This window comes from Chiloscyllium plagiosum, unplaced genomic scaffold (assembly GCF_037043375.1).
Source record: "Chiloscyllium plagiosum isolate Xiang-an unplaced genomic scaffold, Cpla_swu_hap1 HiC_scaffold_28, whole genome shotgun sequence".
Classification (NCBI taxonomy): domain Eukaryota; kingdom Metazoa; phylum Chordata; class Chondrichthyes; order Orectolobiformes; family Hemiscylliidae; genus Chiloscyllium; species Chiloscyllium plagiosum.
In genome coordinates this window covers 15,811,709-15,831,208 of record NW_028270166.1, presented here as the reverse complement: position 1 = coordinate 15,831,208, position 19,500 = coordinate 15,811,709, and the positions used below count along the sequence as shown (strand labels likewise).

The window sequence follows — 19,500 nt, the reverse complement described above, 5'->3', positions numbered from 1 at the left end:
TGGTCAGTTTGCTCATCCAGCTTCCACCCTCCCCACATTTGTCCATTGCAGGCTGCTAAAACTCTGAAGCTGTGAAGCTGAAACTCCTTCTCTTGTGCCTTCTCTATCCCCTTAACTGCTTCACACTCACCTTTACACTGTGTTGCTACTGACTACGTTGGAAGACTCTGTTCTAAAGGATATGACATTTCCTGGAGCAAAGTGACCAAGTGACATTCCTCTCTCACAGTGTCTGCAGCCCAGACTCCAGCTTAATAGCTCTGAGACAAAACTTAGCCCAGGAGACATAGGACTGGAAGTAAGGCCATTTGGCCTTTTGAGTCCACCCTGCCATTCAATCATGGCTGATGGACATTTCAACTCCACTTACCCGCACTCTCCCCATAACCCTTAATTCCTTGCGAGATCAAGAATTTATCAATCTCTGCCTTGAAGACATTTAAATTCCCGGCCTCCACTGTGCTCCACGTCAATGAATTCCACAGGCCCACCACTCTCTGGCTGAAGAAATGTCTTCTCATTTCCATTCTAAATTGAACCCCTCTAATTCTAAGGCAGTGTCCGCGGGTCCTAGTCTCCCTGCCTAACGGAAACAGCTTCTCAGCATCCACAATTTCTAAGCCATGTATTATCTGGTAAGTTTCTATTAGATCTCCCCTTAACTTCTAAACTCTAATGAGTACAATCCCCAGATCCTCAGCTGTTCATCGTATGTTCGGCCTACCATTCTAGGGAACATCTGTGTGAATCTCCACTGGACACACTGCGGTGCCAGTATGTCCTTCCTGAGGTGTGGAGTTCAAAATTGGAGACTGTATTCTAAATAGGGCCTAACTAGAGCAGTATAAAGTCTCAGAAGCACATCACTACTTTTATATTCCAAGTCTCTTGAGATAAATGACAACATTACATTCACTTTCTTAATTATGGACTCAACCTGCAAGTTAACCTTTATAGAATCCTGGACTAGCACTTCCAGATCCCTTTGTAATTTAGCTTTATGAATTTTCTCACTGTTTAGAAAATAGTCCATACCTGTACTCTTTTCTTCCAAAGTGCAAGACCTCTCATTTGCTCATGTTGAATCTCATCAGCCATTTCCCGGACCACTCTCCTAAACTGTCTAAATCTTTCTGCAGCCTCCCCACGTCCTCAGAATTACCTGCCTGTCCACCTAACTTCGTATCATCGGCACACTTCACCAGAATGCCCCAAGTCCCTTCATCCAGATCATTAATTTATAAAGTGAACAGCGGTGGCCCCAACACTGAACCCTGCGGGACACCTCTTGTCACCGGTTACCATTCCAACTCTCTGCCTTCTGTCAGACAGCCAATCCTCAATCCATGCCAGTAGTAGCTTACCTCGAACACCATGGGCCCTCACTTTAATCAGCAGCATCCCATGAGACACCTTATCAAAGGTCTTTTGCAAATCTAGATAGATAACATCCACTGGGTTTCCCTAGTCTAGCCTACTTGTTACCTATTCAAAGAATTCTATCAGGTTTGTCAGACACCATCTCCCCTTACTAAATCCGTGCTGACTTGTTCTAATCTGATCCTGCAATTCCAAGAACTTAGAAATCTCATCCTTGACGATGGATTCTAGAATTTTAGCAACAACTGAGATTAGGCTAATTGGCCTATAATTTTCCATCTTTTGTCTTGATTCTTTCTTGAACAAGGGGATTACAACAGCGTTCTTCCAATCATCTGGGATTTTCCCTGACTCCAGTGACTTTTGAAAGATCACAACCAAATGCCTCTGCTATTCCTTCGGCCATCTTCCTCGGAACTCTAGGATATAGCCCTTCGGGGCTGGGAGATTTATCTATTTTTAGACCTTCTAGATTTTCTAGCACTTTCTCTATTGTAATGGCTACCATACTCAACTCTGCCCCCTGACTCTCCTTAATTGTTGGGATCTTATTCACGTCTTCCACTGTGAAGACTGACGCAAAGTACTGATTAAATTCTTCATCTATTTCCTTATCTCCCAGCACTAGCCTTCCTGCATCAATTTGGAGCGGCCCATTGTCTACTTTTGCCCCTCGTTTGTTTCTTATGTATTGAAAAAAACCTTTACTATCATTTCTAATATTACTGGTTAGACTACCTTCATATTTGATCCTCTCTTTCATTATTTCTCTCTTTGTTATCTTCTGTTTGTTTTTGTAGTCTTCCTAGTCTTCTGATTTCCCAGTGCTCTTAGCCACATTATTGGCTCTCTCTTTATCTTTGATACATTTCCTGACTTCCTTTGTCAGCCTAATTCCCCCCCGATAATCTTTCTTTTGTTTTGGGATGAACCTCTGTACTGTGTCCTCAGTAACACCCAGAAACTTGTGCCATTGTTGCTCTACTGTCTTCCCCACTAGGCTCTGCTTCCAGTCGATTTTCATCAGTTCCTCTCTCATGCCCCTGTAATTACCTTGATTTAACTGTAACACCATTACATCTGATTTTCCCTTCTCTCTTTCAAACTGCAAACTGAACTTTACTATATTATGATAGCTGCCTCCTAAGTGTCCATTTACTTTAAGATCTTTTATATAGTCTGGCCCTTTACATAGCAGAATAGCCTGCTTCCTTGTGAGCTCCATCACAAGCTGTTCCAAAAAGGCATCCTGTAAGCATTCCATGGATTCCCTTTATTTGGATCCACTGGCAACATTATTCACCCAGTCCACCTGGATATTGACGTCCCCCATGATCACCGTGACCTTGCCTTTCTGTCATGCCTCATCTATTTCCTGGTACATCTTTTGTCTCTGGTCCTGACCACTGCTGGGAGGTCTGTACCTAACTCCCATTATGTTTTTTTTGCCTTTGTGGTTCCTCAACTCCACCCACACAGACTCCACATTATCTGACCCTCTGTCATTCAGTGCCATAGATTTAATTTCATTCTTAACTAATAAGGCAAACCTGCCCCTTCTGCCCATGTCCCTGTCTTTTCGATAAGTTGTAAGTCCTTGGATGTTTAACTGCCAGTCCTGAACCCCCTGCAACCACATCTCTGTGATGCCTACCACATCAATAAACATTTACGATTATTTGTGCTGTTAATTTATCTGCTTTGTTACGAATAAGTAACTTTGAATAACTTCCTCGAACTGTAGCTGTTTACATAGATGTCTGCTGTGGATCATGCTGGCACCAACATTTACACTGGCGTGACCAGTGTTTGAACACTTGGTGAACAGTATCATGAACTCAGTAACCCTGAAATTTTTATTACAGCTTTTGAATTTTTCTGCAGATGGCTTTTGACCCTCTGTCATGAAAACTTCGAAAAATGCTTCATCATCAACTCCCGCAGCATCTCTGTCTCTGTGGAACCTGGTTTGCTTAACTTACAACCAAATTCATTCTTTTCAAATTCTTTTAACAAGCAGGTTGTGGGCATGAAACTTTCACTAACACATTGCCATTTATAATGCTGCAAGGAATAGTTGCCACACTCCCCATTTTAACTGGTCTCTTTTTAAAAAAAAAGGGCCGTGTAACCTCTTAGTGTAAGCAGTGTAAAAGTTGGTTGGTGCAGGAGAATGCACAAAGCACATTAACTAATATATGTTCCCTAATTCATACACTTAGTGTGCGGCTTTTAATAAGTAATGATTTGAATAATTGATGTACACCAGTCTAATAAGGGAACTGGCTAAAGGGGTTACTGGAACATGTGATGAATTTTAAGTGTTCCCCACTGTTAGTAAGTTCCCCATGAACCTATTTGTGCATTAGTTGCAAGCTGGCAGACTTGGAAACCTTGCCCTTGGAACTGGTTAAGTAGAATTTTAATTACAAAGCAGCTCAAGTGGAAACATTTTGCACATTCCTATTGAAATGAAGTTAGATGTTCAGGGCCAATGAAAGCACTCTGCTCAGGCATCCTGCTGCAGTGTTGCTTGTGAAGTGAGTCTGTTAGGCAGTAGGATATTGCTTTCTGTTGCCATGTTGGACAGTAGTTAATGTGGAAAGAGTTTGTTTCATCAAGTGTTCCTTAAGCTTTCAGCGTTGGTTAAGTGCAGGAAACCGCTTAGCGAGTAAAAGGGCAGTCAAGGTTTTCTTTTCATATCTGTTAATCTTGCCCTATTTAGTTTTTGACGCTAGGGTGTTGCAAAATGGTTCTCATTGAATCTCTTGTGGTTTCCTGTTCAGGGATGTGAGGTGTGAAACGAAGAAGCTTACTTTTGCTGATATCTACTTTGCTATCAAGCGCAATTAGGGTTCAGCAACAAATGATGAACTTGTCAGTGATTTTCACATACGGAATGTGAGTAACCAAAAGAAAATATGCTTATCCCCAGCAACCACCAACAAGAGAACAAAGCGGTGGTTTTTACCCTGTTTTTTCACAGGCACCTGATTTGAATAAGAGCAAGAGTTTGAATCCATTTTCTAATCTTGAGTAAAAGTTATGGCTTCTGTCAGTTTGTGGAAGGATCCTCCAGTGTCCTTGGTCCTCTAGGTTAAGTATTTTACGGGGAAAAGGAACTGAGTTGCAATTAGGGATTTAGCATTCCAAAGTTGATCCCTTCTGGTCTGCGGCTTAATGCCCATCTTTACATCTTCTGAGTGGTGTAGTGATAATGTCACCAGGCTAGCAATTCCAGAATAAATTCAGGTTAATGCCCTAGGCGCACAGTTTTGAATTTCGCCATGGCAGGTGGTTAAAATTTGAATTTGGTAAAAACCTGGAATTAGGGAGCTATATTTACAAAAGACTGAGTGAGTCCTGGCCAAATGTTGTCAGGTTTATATGGCAGACCTTTAGTCCATCAAATTAAAAGTGAGCTTGTGCATTATTATACAGTGGGGAGAAAATGAGGTCTGCAGATGCTGGAGATCAGAGCTGAAAATGTGTTGCTGGAAAAGCGCAGCAGGTCAGGCAGCATCCAGGGAACAGGAGAATCGACATTTCGGGCATAAGCCCTTCTTCAGGATTCCTGAAGAAGGGCTTATGCCTGAAACGTCGATTCTCCTGTTCCCTGAATGCTGCCTGACCTGCTGCGCTTTTCCAGCAACACATTTTCAGCATTATTGTACAGTCCATCAGTAACTTCCCAAGGCAACAACAATTACTTCAGTCATTGTAGTCAGTCTGTGAATACCTTCATGCCCTCTTTTTATATCCTCTAGAAATTTTGTATGTTCTTAAGGGATTGAATCAGGAGAGGCAGAGAAAGCTCTGTTTGGAAAAAGCCATGCTTTTGCTGAAATGGATTTACATTTGACCTTTCCTATGTCAGGAGTTATGCGTCTGTGCTGCAGGCTGTGATTTTAAAATGACGTTCTTATGCGCTGCATTTTGTCATGTACCCCCCCTCCCAGACCTTCATTCGCATATCCTAGAGCAGCTTGAAATTGGGTTAACGGAAATAGAAATGACTGACTTTTGAAAGATTTCAGTCTGTTTGGTGTTAGCATGTTGAAAGCGATAGATTCACTGTTCATCAAGACAACAGATGTAGAGAGCAGATTTTATTTTGCTGTTGACTGATTTGGTTATGTACTTCTACAAGTTGACTGTGGTGGAAGTTGAGTGATAAAAAAACTACGCCTGTCTGTAGATACTATGTGAGATGTTATTGTTAAGCCGTGATCCAGTTTCTGGGGCCTGTGGGCCTATACGCCAACCCTGCTAGTTAGCATTAATTGACCATGACATTTCATGAACTGAAGGGACGTTACACTGATTCTATATGAAGTGCTCTTTTCAGTTTGGAACCAAAACACTCTGTACTTGGCTGCAGCATACCTGAACATGGGAGTGCTTGGAGTTGTGGTTACTGTCCCAGCATTTAATGTTGCCTACTTTTGAAGATTTTCATTTCTGTATCAAGTCTGTATTTATTTTGAAAAAGTGAACCTTCGTCCCATTGAATAATTTTTAAATGGATTAACAAGCCAATTGTATGAATCTGAAACATCCATGGTGTACAAAATACCACAGAGAGAAGCTACTGAAGATTTGGATCTTCCAGTTAATGGGGAGAGGATAGACTGCTTCAGAGAATATCTCCGGGACACCCGCACCATCCAACCCCACCGCCCAGTGACTGAACACTTCAACTCCCCCTCCCATTCTGCCAAGGAGATGCAGGTCCTGGGCCTCCTCCATCACCACTCCCTAACCACCTGATGCCTGGAGGAAGAATCTTCCACCTTGGGACCCTCCAACCACATGGCATCAAAGTGGATTTCACCAGTTTCCTCATTTCCCCTCCCCCCACCTTATTCCAGTTCCAACCTTCCAGTTCAGCACCACTCTCATGACCTGTCCATCTCCCTTCCCACCTATCCACTCCACCCTCCTCTCTGACCTATCACCATTGCTCCCACCTCCATCCACCGATTGTACTCTCAACTACCTTCTCCCCAGCCCCACTCCCCTCCCATTTATCTCTCCACCCTCTTGGTTCCCAGCCTCATTCCTGATGAAGGGCTTTTACCCAAAACGTTGATTTTCCTGCTCCTTGGATGCTGCCTAACCTGTGCTTTTGCAGCACCACACTCTCGACACTAATCTCCAGCATCTGCAGTCCTCACTTTTGCTGGGAAGAAGATTTTGTTGGGTTGCTCCTGTCCTTTGCAATCTGTAGTGTCTCTCCCTTCCCCTGCCTAAATAACAATCCAACTTTCTGTGGACATAACCCTGTTCTTCTGACATCTCTAGTTAAGAAACTTCTTTTGAATTTCCACTCTATTACCATTTGTGGGAGGTGACCGTTGCCACAAAGGATACAGCAATTCGAGAGAGAAAAACTCATCTCTATTTCTGGAAACTTAAGGATGGACAATAAATTACCTCATTCGAAAGGCCTCTGGATGGGTACGTGAATAGGGAGGGTTTAGAAGGATATGGGTCAAATACTGGACAAGTGGGACTAGATTAATTTAGGATATCTGGTCAGCATGGACGAGTTGGACCGAAGGCTCTGTTTTTGTGCTACACAGCTCTATGATTCTAAATTAATTAGTGTCTCCCATAGGTCAATAGGGAAGCAAAATGATTACCACATTTTATTTTTCTTCACGGTGGCTCAGTGGTTAGCACTGCTGCCCCATAGCGCCAGGGACCCAGGTTCGATTCCAGCCTCGGGCTACTGTCTGTATGGAGTTTGCACATTCGCCCCGTGTCTGTGTGGGTTTCCTCCGGGTGCTCCGGTTTCCTCCCACAGTCCAAAGATGTGCAGGTCAGGTGAATTGGGCATGTTAAATTGCCTGTAGTGTTAGGTGCATTAGTCAGAGGGAAATGGGTCTGGGTGGGTTACTCTTCAGAGGGTCGGTGTGGACTGATTGGGCCGAAGGGCCTGTTTCCACACTGTAGGGAATCTAATCTAATCTAATCTAATCTTTTTGTAGTTAAGATTAAATCTGGGCCAAACTTTGGTAACCAGTGGCTCACATATACAGAGAGTTAACCTTACTGTTTGATCACCATGAATCTTTTTTGGGCTTGAGGCGATGCTTAACAGGAACATTATCACCTGGAAAATGGAGTATCCATGATTACTTTTTATACTGTACTGAAATTAATAATTTATTTACAAGTGTACTCTATTCCAATATAATAGTTGCTTCATATGCCATCCCTGCCCCTCCCGCAGACCCATAAAAACTATCTAGCTCCAGGTGTATAAATAATGAGATGGCTTTAACATATTGTCTTTTCAAATATGAAATTGTGTTCTTCCTCCGAGTTTGCATTATGATCTTGAAGTTGAGCAGGCAGTTGAATTTCTACCCAGGCAAAGCTACTGCTGAAGCAGCAGTGCATATTTATCAGCTGTTAACATTTGAAGAGATTCAGTGCTCTCCTGTTACCACCAGACTTCCTATTCACCATATGCTTCCCCATCCTCCCCGTATTTTTCTGGCTGGTTTCCCTGACTGAGCGAAAGTGTGGCAACAATGGTGGGGGGAGGGAGAGTTGTGCTGAGGTTTGTAAATTGCTGCCTTCTGAATTTACTTCGGGGTTTTCGTCTTGCGGTTGTGTTGTGTTTGTATCATTTGCTGTTCCAATGCTACCACTTAAAATTTCTGAAGAAGTCTAGCAGCGACCAGATCTCAAAAGTTGAGACTCTTGCCCACTCCAGTTCCGTTCCTAGTGGATCCGGAGAACCAGTGGATCAAATTGTTGGTGATTAGTGAGAAAATTCTAGAAACAAACCCGGTGTGATAACTGTATATACATTTAGAGGCACTTCTGTACTCATGGAGGCCCAGATATGGTAACTTTTTGATTGAATAGCAATCACTGTGCTCAGCTTCTGCGCTCTGTTCTGAGCGACATGAAGTGCAATATAAAATGCAGTGTGAACCTTCATCGTGCGTCAGGGTTTAAAATAACTAAACCTGGAGACATTTTTACTGTGCTACATCGTCATGAATGATTTTGGGAGATAATCCGCCTGATTCTGTCAGTGTTAATTGGTCGCTAAGCAACTAATTAGCATCGTGATAGAAAGTGCTTGTTAACTTCTTCCCCTGCGCCCCCCCACCCCCATCTTTGAAATGTGTGTTATGCCCCAGTGGTGCCGGTCACATTCCTTGCACATGGGGTTGCAACCTGTCTGGTTCTTACATGGGCTGTCTGGAGATGGTTCGATGGCACTCCAGATTTCCATCTTTCTCTTTCTCCACCCCCCCCCCAAAAAAAAGGTTTTGGGAGCTGCAGTGTGGGTGCTGAGTTGGTGCCGTGCTGTCTGGGAGATGACTAACCCCTTCTCGTTTTCCTGACCTTCTCCGAGTAGTGTGGGTGGTGATTGGCTGCTGCAGGTTTGTGCTATATTTTTCTGGGCAGCTTCTTAAAAGTTACGAATCCTACTGATAGTCTGAACTCAGTGACTGCACCTACATTACAAATCGTTTCAGGTTGTCCCTTCCATTAAACCTCTGGCCGTGGTTCATTGTAAGGCACCAAAACCTATTTTGTAGTTTTCACTGGGTATCTGGAAACTGTGCTAAATCTTAACCAGTTGTGATTGTATTTAATTTAGAGTCTCCAAAAACATTGCGACTCTCAGTCTGAGTCAATCATTTTATGCAGTATTACCCCGTATCTGACTGTGGCCGGGCAAATCTCCCTCGAGCCAGCTGTTCCCCATCGTGTGAACATGTCAGGATTGAGAGCCAGCTGCTTCTGTGTTCACTGGAACTGAATGGTTGACGGATTCACCTCTGAGTCAGAAGGTTATGGGTTTAACTCCAGGGACTTGAGAACAAAAAATTAGCCTGTCTCTTACAATGCTGAGTGGGGGCTACACTTGTTAGAAAAGGTACTTTTCGGATAAGGCTTCAAGCTGGAACTGCAAGTGGACATAAAGTATCCCCCATGACATCATGGCAAAGAACAATGATGGGGAAAATCATTCTTGGTTCCCTGTTCAATGTTTATTTCTTGAACATTGCAGGAAAGAATTTATCCATACTGCTGTTTGTGAGAGTTTGCTGTGTGTCAGTTGGTTATTCCTTTTTGTACAAAGCAACAGTGACTGCAGTTTGGAAGTATTTCATTGGTTATGACTTATGTCATGACTTTGGCTCAATATGGCAGCATCTTTTTAAGTGACATGATCACAATGTCATCATTGCACCATGGTATAATGGTCTGGTATTCCATTTTACCCTGGACCACATGAAGCATGACACTCTACTGAAGGCCTCCAGTTAATGTTAGACACTTATGCACCTGTGATTGCAATGTTTATAGGTAATAATTACCTTTTGGATTCATCACTGTCTCTGCCCAGTTTCTTATGTTTTGAGAGAGAAAATGGATATTGCATCAGGTGGAGGCAAACCTGCATCAATAATGTGGTAATTAGATGAGGGCATTTATTTGTCATAAAACACTGTAAAACTACAGCCTTGCACTGCTCGAGGCCAGGAATAGTTATTGCTGTCCTAAAGACAGATACACTGATATAGCAAGAAATGAAGTGCATTCTGATGGGAGTGGACAGTGAACTCATTCTTAGAAAGGAGTGACATAGAGTCTGATTGTAATGAATGTTTGTGACCAGTATATGTTGGTTCTGCCCTGTAAAAGAGGAAGATGTCATTTTTGTGGATTTTTTTTTAACGGCCTTGTACTTTGAGATTCAATAATGCAAAAACCATTTAAGTGTCTGCCTGACTTGCAAAAATAATAAAGACAAATTAGCTTGCAAATAATCCATTTGTGATATTGAAGCGAATTTTTGATTTCCCATGGTGAGCGCAAATAGCCTGTAAATGATTTATTAATGAGTGTAAGTGCAGCAGGAACTGTGGCCCAAAAGTGCTGCTGCCTTACACAGGACAAATGTAGGAAATCCATCATAGTCAGTCCTTGGGGACTGTAAATAACGGCTTGTTAAATGCTGCCAACTCCTGAATTATCTCTTCAGCAAGCGGAAGCTTTAAATTCAGAGGTGTTGGCAAACTGTCTTCCTGGCAGCATCCCACATGTATATGCTACTTAACCCTTAAGTGCCATTGAGCTTACATCATTGAGAGAATCCCACAAAATTGGATTCATCTATTTGATTTTCGCAACATGCATTAATGCAGCATTTTTGTCAGTGTAGAAGGCGTTCAAAGGCAAAGTGTAAGCTCTTCGATTTCCCTTCCTTCTCCTTCTCTGCCCTTCCCCACCCTGAGAATTGTTGGTTAAGGCACTTTCGTGTTATTGAAGATGTGTTGAATCTTGACATGCAGATTTGGTGGCAGTGCTATGAAATGATCCTTCTTGAAGCGATTGAAAACCAGATTTCCCAAGTTGGCTAAACCATCGTACAGGAGTAGGATTTATCCATTTTAAATTCTGTGTCTAATCCAATTAAATCCGGGCTGATTATTTTCTCGTTTCAAATTCATGTCTTGGTTCCATAATCCCTCAATACCATTGACCAATAGAAATCTATCCATTGACCCTCCCTCAGCCTCAACTGTTTGGAGACAGAGTTCTTTATTTCTCCTGCCCCTTCAAGTGAAGTGCTTCCTGGCATCACCACAATGGCCTAATTTTAATTTTAAGAATTCCGCCTCCTTGCTCAGGAAGTCTGAGTTCCTTTTGAAACCTTGGAATTGTTTTGTGATACAACCACATTGATACTCACCACCAGTTTGTTGTCTGGTTTTGTGTACACATCCATGAGTTTGGTATCAATTCAGACTGATCAAGAGGAAGGCAACGACAAGAACTGTCATCAGGTTTGGTCTTCTTTATAACACTATTTATTACATATTAGGACTAAATATTGCAAGGCGTGATGATTGGTGATATACCAGACTCTAATCTTGCTGTTACATTATTGAAAGACTATTCCATAACCTCTGTCACCTAATGTTTGTGTATGCATGTTATGTGCTTCTCTGTATATGTTCCTCTCTTCCCATTGAAGTAACTCCACCCACATTATGCTATTTAAACCCAGTGAGGAGTAGCTCCACAACACCTTTGTAAGGTTGCTCCAGGGTTCTGAAGCCCTTGCATCATAGATTTTCTGTTTGATCTCTGTACAGGTCTGTGTGCAGCACACGACCAATTAAACAGGCAGAAAATCTCTCTCTGCACTTTGCTTTGGGAGCTAGGCTATGTGAATACAAGCTCCATATACCAGCCTCACCTACAGGAATAATGCTTGTAACTTGGAGATTCAGAACCAAAGCAAGATTAATATATATGCAAATGTTGGCATAGTTAAGTATATGGAACCCTTTCATTCTAACTCTCTGACCACTACGATATCTTGGATTTCAAAGTATGTTTATAATGTTCCACAATTACCCTGTATAAGGAAATAAATTCCATTAGGCCAGCTAATACACACACTTTGCTGTATGATATGAGCTGTAAGTATAGAACATTTCATTGCTCAATTTTAAAGCCAGAGCATGACAGGCACGGTGGCTCAGTGGTTAGCACTGCAGCCTCACAGCATCAGAGACCCGGGTTTGATTCCCACCTCAGGGTGACTGTCTGTGCGGAGTTTGCACATTCTCCCTTTGTCTGCGTAGGTTTTCTCCAGGTGTTCCAGTTTCCTCCCACAATCCAAAGATGTGTGGGTCAGGTGAATTGCCCATGCTAAATTGCCCACAGTGTTAGGCACATTAGTCAAGGGTAGATATAGGGTAGGGGAATGGGTCTGGGTGGGATACTCTTTGGAGGGTTGGCGTGGACTTGTTGGGCCGAAGGGCCTGTTTCCACATTGTAGGGAATCTAATCCATATGTCAAAATGCTGATTGGTACGGATGGAGTTTCCAGCGGCCGCACAGCTTGGAGGAAATATTGCCTTCGGCCTGTTTATGATTTTGTGTGACTATAGTGATCTGATCAGGATGACCATTATCGTATTGGGTGACTTTGACATGCCCTAATTCAGCACCAGATTTGTACAGTGAATATATGGCTCTAGTGCTATTGATAGGTTGTCAATAAGACCAATTCTATAGCGTGATTCTCTTGGCAAATTTCTCAGCCAATGAGGACAACAAAGATGGGTGCTCATTTGACAGCTCCTTTTGAAAGGAAAATTTGAGTGCAGGCTGGAGCCAATTCAAGCATGTAAGGAAATTCCCACATGTGGCAGCAGATTCACATCTAGCAAATGGATCACCTACCTGTGGGAAATACATAAGAGTTAGGAAATCCAGTGTCATTCCAGTGCAAACCAATTTCTCATTTGGTCATTCACTATGTTGCTATACTGAAACCAATATTCAAGTTACTGAGTTTATAAGTTTAGTTGATTCTGATTTACTCAAACGATGGTGGGTCTAGATTGCCATGATATAGTATTGCAGTGCAGATGTTTATGGCTTTGTTAAGTGGTAGGGTGATAAATAGGCTAATAATTTCAAATCCAAGATGTCGACATTGCATTGTTATCAATTTATTTAAATCCACTGTGGCCTTTGTAAAGATGAAAGAATCTTTCACCATGTAAGTGGAAAATTTGCTCAAAACTGATTGTAGCAATTCACCCAATCACTTGGTCAGTTCATGTTGTGTAGAACCAGTCATGGATAAGATGAGGAGTAAAGGGAAATCACTCTTGTGTGCCCAATCATAGAATTCATTACCACGGTTCAGCATAATATACATGACACAGCAGCCCATCGCCCTTCCAAATCCAGTAAGTAATTTTCTTAAGTTTGCTTTTGAGTAGGGTTGTCCAGTCCTGCTTAGCACCAGGGATATAAATAGAAATTGCTGGAATAGCTCAGCGGGTCTGGCAGCATCTATGGAGAGAAATCAGAGTTAATATTTCGGGTCGAGTGACCCTTCCTCAGAACTCAACAGGGCTAACGGACAAGGATTTGGACTTGTCGTTAACAAAATGCAGACTATTCTTAATGTAGTCAATCTTGACTATTCTCGTCCTTTTTGTTGGCTTTTACTGATAGGTGCGTCCAGGCTGATCTGAGGCCTTAAAATGCTGCCAGACTTTCATGCCATCCAAATAGCACATTCTTCTCACACGGTATAAATATTGTTTTCCCTTGTTTTGATATTTCTTGAATATTGTCCTGCTGAGTGCAAAGCCTTCTATGACCAGTGTCCATTTTCAGCCATCCTCCAGGTTTGTTCTTCCAAATGACAGTTTGTGTGGAGGTTAGTAAATAGGAATCACTGAATGGTGCAGCGATGAAACACAAAATTTAAATCACCAGACTGTACATTCCAGAAGACTGTGAAATTGCAGCATCCTTTTAGCTACTGTAGATTCCAAACAGCAATTTCATGTGACTGGAGTGTAGTGGGGGGGTCACACGAAGGTTTGGCTCCCCTCTTAAAAGTAAGAAATCTTGGAATATTTCCATCTTCTCTCATTGTGACTGGATGTCTCTAGAAACAGACTCCACTGGGAACCTCATGGCTGGTTTGATATTGATTTCTGTGAGATGTACATGGAGGATACTTGTCTACGTTTGTCCCCTGACTGAATAAACCCAATAACATTCACTCTGCTGGTACTTGAGCCATTCTGCTTTGCTCACTCATGTGATAAGTGTCACATTGACCTATCTACCACTGAGGATTTTGTTGTGGTATAAAGTAATTTAAAAACAAAATGCAATTTTTACCACCATCAATTTTATTTTGGTGTAAATTGCCTTAAGTACACTAGTGCTCCTGTGTCATTATGTGAAGTGGCATTTACTCTTCTCCTGTTTTAAATCCCAGTTTGTATTTTAGGGCTGAAAATAATTGATTAATTTTTGAACTAATTTGTATTTATAGACTCCTGACTTAATTGGCTTTTAAAAATTAAGTGGCATGTGCTATTGATAAGGATGGACGAATTGCATTTAGAAAGCATCTTACCAAGCAATGGATTGCATGGCTTTTTTCGATGCATAACATGTCGCAACCATGTCTCACAAGGCAATTTCTGACAGCTAGGTAAAAACAAGGACTGCAGATGCTGGAAACCAGAGTCTAGATTAGAGTGGTGCTGGGAAAACAGGTCAGGCAGCATCTGAGGAGCAGGAAAGTCGATGTTTTGGGCAAAAGCCCTTCATCAGGAAATCTGATAAAGGGCTTTTTCCCGAAACTTCAAATTTCCTGCTCCTCGGATGCTGCCTGACCTGCTGTACTTTTCCAGCACCACTCTAATTTCTGACATCTGGTGATGAGTTAACTGAGTTACTCTGCTCCTCGGTGCTGCTTTTAACGACCAGTTTTGGCCAGTTGCACAGGGAGAATGGTTTGTTCTTTTGTGGAGATGGGGGAGATTTAACATCCATGGCAATTGTTAACAGGCATTGATATTGCACTTGGCTTGATAGCTCATCAAATGAACAGCAGGGTCAACAATGCAGCATCCAAGTGGTAGTCCAGTCAGAGATGTTATAGCCCAGATTGTGTGGCCAGCTCTTGGAACTGAACTTGAAAGTGTAACATTCTGAACTAAGCTAGCAAGGAAGCAACACAAGTTTTTGTCACCCTCTCTCCCACATGTTTTGGCTTGGTCTACCCTACACTTGCTACACCACGTGATAGACGGAATGAGAAATCTGCTGGCAGACAATAGTTTCACTTTATCTTCTTTTTTCTATTTTGGTGTGTTAATTGAAGCTGTTTTAGCAATCGAGTTTCAGGTTCTCCAGAAAAGTTTGCAAGATGAGATGCTTAAGTAACAAAATCTCAAATCTGATCAAATGGTGCAAACGTATGGGACTAAGAACTGTCTCAGTAATCATAGCAGGAGGTTGCGGCTGTAGTAATGAAGGCTCAACTTGTGAAGCATTGTTTCACTGTCCATGTACACCAAGAACCTGACTCTTGCTGCGAGTTTATTTCTTCATTGTTGCATGTGACTGGCAAAAACACATAGTTCAAAATAATCCAAAAGCAGCAAGTGTTTAGAAGCTGGGTGAACACAGCAGAGGTGCTATCGTTGGCTTTAACACCCCGAGGGGTTAGGGAAAGGGGAGATTTGGTGTTGCTGTGATGCCTCCCATGGTTAAGCAGTCTGCTGGCAGTCTTCTCTCTCTTTCTCTCTCACCTAAGCTTTTGATTGAAGAATGGGCCATTTGGACTACGCACTGGAAAATGTCTGGCACCATAGCTGTGAAAAACAATGAAGGAAAGTGTCAATACAATGGTTTGGACATTCTTTATTGTTATACGCCCATTACTTTGGATTGTAGTTTTCCTCTCTATTTGTTCACCATCCAGCATCATTAATTAAGCTTTTCTTAAAAAAATCTCACATAAGATGTTGCCACTAACTATTCATTTACATTCTGCCAGTTCCCTGAATCTAATAGAGGTTTTTGTACCTTTTTCTTTTAAGAAGCGCTCTGTGACGACTTAATTTGCTCCTATGCATCAGTACTCATAGAATCATACAGCATGGAAACAGACTCTTGGGTCCAACTCGTCTGTGCCAGCTACGTTCCCAAACCAAACTAGTCCCACTTGCCTGTGTTTGGCACTTGCCCCACTTGCCCCCGCACAGTGTGTGATTGCTGACTGTCGTGGATCCTGGTAGGTACTGGCACAAGGGAGCCCCATCTTTGTACAAACCTGCTGACAGTCTGTTTACAACAGAGAATATGGCTTTTATTCAACAGTGTGTTTATTATTTATGCATGAGAGGTTCTTTTCAGCTGTTGGCTTTCTGCAGGTATCCAACCACTTGTATTTTAATTTAGTGAGTTATTAAACCTGAACTGTGTTATCTTGATTTCCTGATTTACAAAAAAAAGTGTATGTGTGTGTATGTGTGTTGGGAGCCAGCTAGGCAGGGAGATTTTTTTGTTTTGTTTTAAGAGCTTATTTTGGCGACACATATGTAGAAATCTTTTTTGTTTCTTGTCTCTTTTTCCAACCCAAGTCACATTAAATTGTATTCTTTTTTATCTGCTTTGCTTTATGTGTGCTTCATGAGTTTGTCAGCCTGACTGGTTCGGGCTGAAATATTCTGAAGTATGTACACTGTCTCCTAGGCCTGTCTCTCCCTCCTCTACATTTACCCTTCAGCAGTGAATCCTAATTAAAAGCTAGAGCTTCTATTACTGTCAGGATTTGAATCCCCTTTTGTCTGATTTATTTTTAAAAAAGTTGTCTTAATCCTAAATACAGATCTGCCTTTTTTAAAAAATCTGACAGCATTAAAGTATTTTGGTTGTAGCTCCACTAATTCAGTCAAAATGTGGAAGAGATGATACCCATCTGTATTTATGGCCATGCTCTCCAGTGGGCTCCATACAATATTGCAAGGCCTGTTGGTCAATGTTAGCCCTTCAGAAGTATGCTTGAGAGAGGAGCACGGACACACCTTCAATTATACTGAGTCACTTCGTTAAATGGAGTCAAAGTACCACAAAGGGAGTTACCAAGTATGTTAATGAGTTATGTGTTCCCAATTCCAGTGTAGTAGAAGCTGCTGGATCACGCACTGGTTATCAAACTGGCATCAAAGGAACTGTTATGAATCTTTTGTTATGTAAGATGTATAATAACATTACCAGTCAGTAATGTGACTGCCTATCCTTTGCAGCAAAAACTAGTCTAGAGATCAGGTTTACTGTGTCAGTGCATGAATTTGCATACTATATTTGTTTTATTTAAATCCCAATCCTTTTTCTTCCTAGACTGAAATTGCAAAGAGACTGAATGTGATCTGTGCCCAGCTCCTTCCTTACTTATCACAGGAAGTAAGTGTGACTTTTAACAGTTGTGCAATGTGTTGATTTGTTTCATATTAATCTTAAATGTGAAAGATTTTTCTGGATGACTGGCTAAGTTTTTCAAGCATGTTCCTGCTTTCATTGATTGCATTTTTTTGCAACTTGTTAAACTTTCAAATTCTTCTCAACACAGAAGCAATGGTCATGTGAATGAAAGAAAAAAGATATTGGGTTTTTTTTAGATTCCCTACACCGACCCTCCGAAGAGTAACCCACCCCCCTCTGACTAATGCACCTATCACTATGGGCAATTTAGCATGACCAATTCACTTAACCTGCACATCTTTGGACTGTGGGAAGAAACCGGAGCACCCAGAGGAAACCCACATAGAGAATGTGCAAACTCAACACAGACAGTCACCCAAGGCTGGAATCAAACCTGGGACCTGGTGCTGTGAGACAGCAGTGCTAACCACTGAGCCACTGTGCCACCCTAGTGTCATAGTGTCTTTCACTACAGCATGTCCCAAAGCCATTTACAGTCAATGGAAGACATTTTAAGTTGAGTCAATATTCTAATGTAGGAAAAAAACAGCAGCCAATTTGCTCATTTCTTCAAATAGTAAAGTGACAATGACTTAGATAAATTGTTTTTTTGTGTGTAATGTTGTTGAAGGATAACTATTTAGCGAGGACACCAGGGATAACCTCCCTGTTATAGAGTTGTAGAGATGTATAGCATGGAAACAGATCCTTCAGTCCAACCTGTCCATGCTGACCAGATATCCCAACCCAGTCTAGTTCCACCTGCCAGCACCCGGCCCATATCCCTCCAAATCCTTCCTAAGTAATGCAATAGGACCTTCTAAATCTCTCTGAGAGACCAAAGTAGGACTTTGGTTAAACGTCTTGATGGAAATATGGGCAACACACCCTCTGCACAACACTGAAGAGTCATCCTGGATTTTTCTGCTCAGGTCCTCGTGTGGGATTTGAATCCATGACCTTCTGAGTCTGAACGTCATATGTTATGACCATAAATGGAATATGAAATGAAAGGAATGTATGGTGTGAAGTCTCAAATGGGGTTCTTGGGCTAAATGGTTCAGGAATGAAAGGAGGTTCCTGAGGTTATAGCCTTGCCTCTGTACTTGTGGCAGAGATTTTTGAATCTTCCTTAGAGGGATTGAATTCGAGAGTCATGAGGTGATGTTGCAGCTGTACAGGACCTTGGTTCGGCCACATTTGGAGTACTGTGTACAGTTCTAGTCGCCTCACTTTAGGAAAGATGTGGAAGCTTTGGAGAGGGTGCAGAGGATGTTGCCTGGAATGGAGAATAGGTCGTACAAGGATAGGTTGAGAGTGCTGGGTCTTTTCTCATTGGAACGGCGAAGGATGAGGGGTGACTTGATAGAGGTTTATAAGATGATCAGGGGAATAGATAGAGTAGACAGTCAGAGACTTTTTCCCCGGGTACAACAGACTGTTACAAGGGGACATAAATTTAAGGTGAAGGGTGGAAGGTATAGGGGGGGATGTCAGGGGTGGGTTCTTTACCCAGAGAATGGTGGGGGCAAGAAATGTGCTGCCTGTGGGAGTGGCAGAGTCAGAATCATTGGTGACCTTTAAGCGGCAATTGGATAGGTACATGGATAGGTGCTTAAGCTAGGACAAATGTTCGGCACAACATCGTGGGCCGAAGGGCCTGATCTGTGCTGTATTGTTCTATGTTCTATGTTCAACGATTTGACAGTACTGTATTAGTATGTACAACAGAAATAAAGAAAAGAGCAGCGATCACACTTCTTGCTCTTGAAACACCAATGTTGCATTGCATGGTGCCAATGATGACCTTTTGTACATCTCAAGGTGTTTTCTGTACAGGAATACAGTATTTCTGAAGTTCTAATATTGGCTGACTGGCAAAATGTTTTTAAAAACAGTAATCTTCCCAATATCCGGTATGCATGGGGAAGGGTTGGGGTGGGGCCTGTTTCTGATGAGAAATGCTAGTGGTGACTGGGAGAATTTGACTCATTGCTGCCACTAGATGGATGTGCGTTTTGAAAACCGCTCCTAAATATGGGTATGCCTGGCCGTGATGGGTGATTCTGTGTGTCTTTATCCATAATGCAAATCTTTAACTTGCTTTAATAATTCATCTGACCCATTATTCCCTTCCAATTACTAATATGGGTAAAGTCTCCATTATCTTGATCCTAAGCATCTGGAATTCTCATGAACCTCATCTCAGATTCATAAGGGGAATTCTGGATGATTGGGATCTGGATAATGAGCCTTGACTGTGTATCATTTGAGCAGACCCCAGGCAGATGTCAGTGCTCCCGAAACAAGTTTGTA

The 19,500-nt window shown here is 42.1% G+C and overlaps 1 protein-coding gene across 2 annotated transcripts in view; it reads left to right on the top strand.

Annotated features, from left to right (window-relative positions):
- Positions 1–19,500, top strand: part of LOC122565380 (transducin-like enhancer protein 1) — a 163,900-nt gene that overhangs the window by 66,803 nt on the left and 77,597 nt on the right. For both annotated transcript variants that reach the window (XM_043721297.2, XM_043721295.2), the window contains one exon: positions 17,104–17,166. In XM_043721297.2, coding sequence (XP_043577232.1) covers positions 17,104–17,166 — 63 coding nt within the window. The remainder of the gene's footprint in view (positions 1–17,103; positions 17,167–19,500) is intronic.